Source organism: Sinocyclocheilus anshuiensis, unplaced genomic scaffold (assembly GCF_001515605.1).
Source record: "Sinocyclocheilus anshuiensis isolate Anshui unplaced genomic scaffold, SAMN03320099.WGS_v1.1 scaffold1358, whole genome shotgun sequence".
In the NCBI taxonomy this organism is placed as follows: Eukaryota; Metazoa; Chordata; class Actinopteri; order Cypriniformes; family Cyprinidae; genus Sinocyclocheilus; species Sinocyclocheilus anshuiensis.
Window position 1 is genome coordinate 171,602 of NW_015557142.1, and position 5,511 is coordinate 177,112.

The 5,511-nt window shown below is 39.2% G+C and overlaps 1 protein-coding gene across 2 annotated transcripts in view; it reads right to left on the reverse strand.

Moving 5' to 3' along the window:
• The window catches only part of LOC107678075 (diphosphoinositol polyphosphate phosphohydrolase 1-like), a 6,625-nt gene extending 1,451 nt beyond the window's left edge, over positions 1–5,174 (reverse strand). For both annotated transcript variants that reach the window (XM_016473191.1, XM_016473190.1), the window contains exons 1-4: positions 4,906–5,174; positions 3,572–3,682; positions 1,777–1,821; positions 614–698 (exon numbers count right to left, since the gene is read on the reverse strand). In XM_016473191.1, coding sequence (XP_016328677.1) covers positions 614–698; positions 1,777–1,821; positions 3,572–3,682; positions 4,906–5,004 — 340 coding nt within the window. In that variant the 5' untranslated portion in view covers positions 5,005–5,174. The remainder of the gene's footprint in view (positions 1–613; positions 699–1,776; positions 1,822–3,571; positions 3,683–4,905) is intronic.
• Positions 5,175–5,511: the final 337 nt, after the last annotated feature.

The window sequence follows — 5,511 nt, forward strand, 5'->3', positions numbered from 1 at the left end:
GTGAGCGAAAGCCCCGGCTTAGCGTGAGCTGAGGCCGGGCAAGAGTGAGCTGAGGCGGCGGGGTCGAGAACGGCGGTCCCGGCGAAGGAGCGGTGAAAACGGTGAAAGCCGATCCAGCGATCCACAGCACTAAGTTGATGTATTCTCTCAGCGACCAGCACGGATCAGCTCTAGGCATGACGAAGCGGATATCGTCCTCTTTTGGAAGACTAAACAAAGTAGTTTCGCTTTCACAAAGAAGCGCACAACGTCTTCATGACATGGCGGCAGCGGCAACAATACTACTACAGTGAGAATAAAAGTTACGCCTTCTTTCTTGCGTGAACATTTGCACTTTAGTGCAATTGCACATCATATGAGCCCTTTAAGATCGAGCTCTGAGCTGCTCCTATTTGTTTCTATGGCAATGCTCGAAACAGCAAAGAATGATCCACTGACGATTATTTTAGGGGAAAAAAGAAACTCATAGAAAACAAGTGCACCAAGTGTAATTGGCAAAAAAAAAATGCAGAAATATGCATATCTTCAAGTTCAGCTGATGAGGTTGCTGCCACTTTATAAATAAATAACAGCAAAACAGTACTTTTTTTTTTTCTTTAGATCATATCCTTACCAATATTTACTGAATCCTCCCAGTCCTCCAGAACCTCGGTTACGATGAGAACATAGACATACGTTCTATGCTTTCGGTCTCGGTTCTGTAAAGAAAAACTATTTTTAACAGCCTCGCAGGAAATACTACGTCATGTATACAAGTATGCTATGCTATACATTATGTTCAAAAAAGGGGTTAAATGTAAACATTACATTCTACACAATTCTAAACACCTATTGTTGATTGCTTACCGTTTTAAAATAACTCAACTAAAAATGATCAAATAAAAAAAAAGTCTCAAACGCGGTAAACCGCAGACTTGTGTGTAAAAGCACCTGACAGGGAAAGCTGTATCAAATTATGTTTTGTCCATATAAATACATATTTCACTGTAATGTTATTAATGTTATTTTCATTATCGATTATTATTGATTAGCTATAGCCCCAATTGAAATAAAAAAATCTATAATGTGGCAACTTTATTCTCTTACTTTACCTTATGTACTTTATTCTCAATTTTACTAAGTCACCTTTATTTGTATAGCGCTTTATACAATACTGATTGTGTCAAAGCAGCTTTAGTGTTACAGGAAAATAGATTGTCAATAATGCAAGACAATAAGTCATTTTTCAGCTAAAGTCAGTTCATTGTCTTAGCACTACTATTAATCTTGAAACTTTGACTATTCTTGTTAGATGCCTATTACACATTTTATTCTCAAATCATGAATTTATTTATTTTGAATTTATTCTTGTTGACCTTGTTGTTTACCATCAGAAAACACTCACCTCAAAAACGCCTACCAATCTTCCTAATGTGCCTTTTACTCCCGCCTGTGGGAATAAAAAACAGAGTGAAGCACTGAATTCAGGACATTTATTACGTACTACAACATTTTAAAGCATCGTGAAACCTCTTATTTCAGCATGTATCAGCTTTATACAATACTGATTGTGTCAAAGCAGATTTAGTGTTACGGGAAAATAGATTGTCAATAATGCAAGACAATAACAGTCATTTTTCAGCTAAAGTCAGTTCATTGTCTTAGCACTACTATTAATCTTGAAACTTTGACTATTCTTGTTAGATGCCTATTACACATTTTATTCTCAAATCATGAATTTATTTATTTTGAATTTATTCTTGTTGACCTTGTTGTTTACCATCAGAAAACACTCACCTCAAAAACGCCTACCAATCTTCCTAATGTGCCTTTTACTCCCGCCTGTGGGAATAAAAAACAGAGTGAAGCACTGAATTCAGGACATTTATTACGTACTACAACATTTTAAAGCATCGTGAAACCTCTTATTTCAGCATGTATCAGTTCTTTGCAGATGAATATAAAAAATATTTCAAAAGATGATATCCACACCCCACCGAGTCGAGATGTGGGAAAGTTTGACAGAATTCATCTAAATCAGAGGGCCATATAAAGCTATTATTAGGATGGATCTGGCCCAGCAGTCTTTGCTTATATACTGCAGCAAACAAACCACTGCAACAGAAGTACTTCTCCGCCTGAGATTACTGGCTCGTTTGTGTGTTTAGCTTTAACCCGGCATAGAAATCCACACAATTGGAAGAATTCCTAGTATTTGACGAAGCCTGGAAACATCTTGTGAGTGTTTGCAGACGTAAGAGATGGAGAAAGATGTTATGACTGTAAAAAGCAAAAGAACAGAGAAAGACAAATCTGCAGCTAGAATGGATTCAATTGATCAGATCTCAGAATTTATCAACAATAGTTATTATTGCACTGGGTAATAACAGCAAGCAATAATTTTACAGCATTTATTAATCTTGGTTCATATTAATACTTAATTGATTGATATAATTAATTATGAACAAACATTAATTAACAATGAGCAATAGTATATTTGCTATTTACATTAACCAGTGTTGGTCATTACAAGAATTCATGTTAATAAATTAAATCTAGGGATGCACCGAAATTAAAATTCTGGGTGCACTTGGCCAAAAACCGAAAAAGCTTCGTAATAATTATTTATTATTTTATTAAACAATTTAAGGTAATTTTTAAATACTTTTTAATTCAACTCAGTCATTTTAATGATACTGAATTAAAAAAAAAAACAACTCCATAAAATAACCACACTTTTATTTAAACACAATAAAAAATATTAATATTTAAAATATATTATATTAATATTAAATATCAATTTTTTTTATTCAGTTCTATGCAACAGAATCAGAAACAACATTTTTTTTACTAATTATCCAAATAAAGTATAGTCCTACAAAGCTATTATTATCAGAGCATGTGAGCAGAGCATAGCGTCATTTCACCAGATTGCCCAGAACAGCTGAACTACACCATATACAGCACTGTAGCGCTTCTGCAAACAGGAACAAGTGTACTACACACAAATGACCTGACGGCGTCTTATTTGAGCGGACTTTGCTTTTCCGGTGAGCATGAGACGACTAGAGGGAGAGTGAAACCGGCGCAGCTTATATTTTCAGCCAAAAAAACATTTTTGCCTGATCATTTTTGGCGGCCGAACTTCCAGTGCATCCCCAATTACATCGCATTGTACAGTCTGAGGTTTGTTCAAACTCTACACAGTTCTGAATTCTCCAGTGCAACAGATTGCACATCAGGAGTCCTCCACTGGAAACTCTCCGAGGAGTGTAATTTACAGAGATAACATGTGCAGACTAGGGGTGTGCGATATATATCGTCTGCGATAATATCGTAATTGTTGTTTTAACGATGTGCGATTTGACATTATCGAGTATTTTGCAAAAACCATTCAAAACATCCCTACAGAGCGCACGCATACATTACGTGAAGTCTAGACTAGTGCGAGTGCGCATTTAGTGTGTTTTCTTTCACTGCATGATTCAGTCTATTAAAATGCATTTAGAATATCGAGATATAATTTTTTGTCAATATCGCACACCCCTAGTGCAGACCCAACACATAATCATTGTTTGTGAGGAACGCGCACCTCCTCGCACACCTCCCTGACAGCAGCAGCACTGGGCTCCTCCTCGGGCTCCATGCCTCCTCCAGGAACGATCCATCGGTCCGGATGACTGCTGCTGCTCACCAGCAGCACCTGACACAGACACAGCACTGCCGTCAGAACAGAGGACATCACAGACACGGCGAACTACAGGGGTGTCCCATCCTGCTCCTGGACATCCTGCAGAGTCCAGCTGGTCCAGGTGTGTTTAATTAGGACTCCGCCGGACTGTGGGCCTCCAGGAACAGCTTCGGACACCCCTGCTGCTCTATTACAACCAAACACGTTCATCAATCAAAGTGACGGGACATCCATCAAATGCTCATCGTAATAACTGATGATTATTAGCAGCTAGTGTAATAAACTCGTAAGCTGGAGTGTGTCATTTTTGGATGTTAAAATACTTCCTGCTATCCTGGCTTACTGTGCAATGGTCGAGATGAAAGCATTCGTAATCCTTTTACTTCTGATGAGTCTGAATGAAAGAAAACTCCAGGCCAAAGGATTTCAACGGTCAAATGTAAACAAATACAATTTTTAATTTGAGCTGGACAAATATTTCTTGGTTTAGCGTCATAAACGGAAGGGGAAAACACGATCTGCTTATTACAAATGTGTTCACAAACTCATATCTGATTTTGAATAGTAACTGTTTACTGTTAGCAATAACCTTTGAGGACATACTCCGGTCTACGTGGTCTGGGAAAAACACCCAACCACCTGTGCAGCTTTGCAGTTAATTAAGTTTCGTAGTAATGAGATGTCAAAATTAACAGAATGAGTAACTAACCCTTATAATGAGGGAGACTCATGATTAAAGGCAGCAGAGATGTATTCTATAACATGTGAACAACACTGTAGCTACTTCTGTAGCCTGATCTGATATTAGCCATCACATCAAAAAGTAGTAAATACAGTGAGGGTCTCAGATTTAGATAATAAAGTCAATGCCACTGTACAGATGATAGCCACGAGCCAGTGCATTTGATATTTACACCACACTGCAAGGTAAAAGCATGGGCTTTACACATGCAAAATGCCCCCAAAAATCAGGGTACGAGTCCGTAAATATTTGAATGGGATTACAAAACCACTTATGTTTTTAAAGTAGTAACAATAACAGTGGCATATTGGCGTACATTCTAGTTAGCGCGGTAAGTTTTACTAAACAGGTGACTATCTGATATGACTACAGATATGAGCAGACCTCGCTTAGCGGCCTTATAATAGCCGTATCCCTCATACACACGCATACAGCTGCAGCCATTCCTCAGTGCATGAGCTGGCTTGTGTGGTGCAGTGCTTGCTGGCATCACCTCCTCCTCGCGCTCGCTGCGGAAGCACAGGCAGGCCGCGCGCTGTTTATAGCCGTCTCGGTCATACGTGCGCGTCTGGCTGGACTTCAGTTTTATCATCGCGCTCAGCAGATCAAAGTCCTCCACCGCCGTCAAGTCTCACTGCGATCCCGCGCCCACAAACCCTTCTAAAGGCCCTCTGCTAACATATATAGTCCCTCCGTCGCTTCATTTTGAGAGTCTAGTGCGCTTGTCTCGCGCAGACGCCATTACGCTGAGCTCTGCGCAAACTGCGTTGCATTGCGTTCGTGAATATGGCGCTGCGCAGTAGAGGTGGCACTGGTTCAACGTTTACATATTACACAACTCCGGTGTGTTAAAGGGATAGTTCACCCAAAAATGAAAATGTGATGTTTATCTGCTTACCACCAGGGCATCCAAGATGTAGGTGACTTTGTTTCTTCAGTAGAACACATTTGATGATTTTTAACACAAACCGTTGCAGTCTATCAGTCGTATAATGTATGGCAATGGTAACAAAATCTATGAGAGTAAAAAAAACATGCACAGACAAATCCAAATTAAACCCTGCGGCTCGTGACGACACATTGATGTCCTAAGACACGA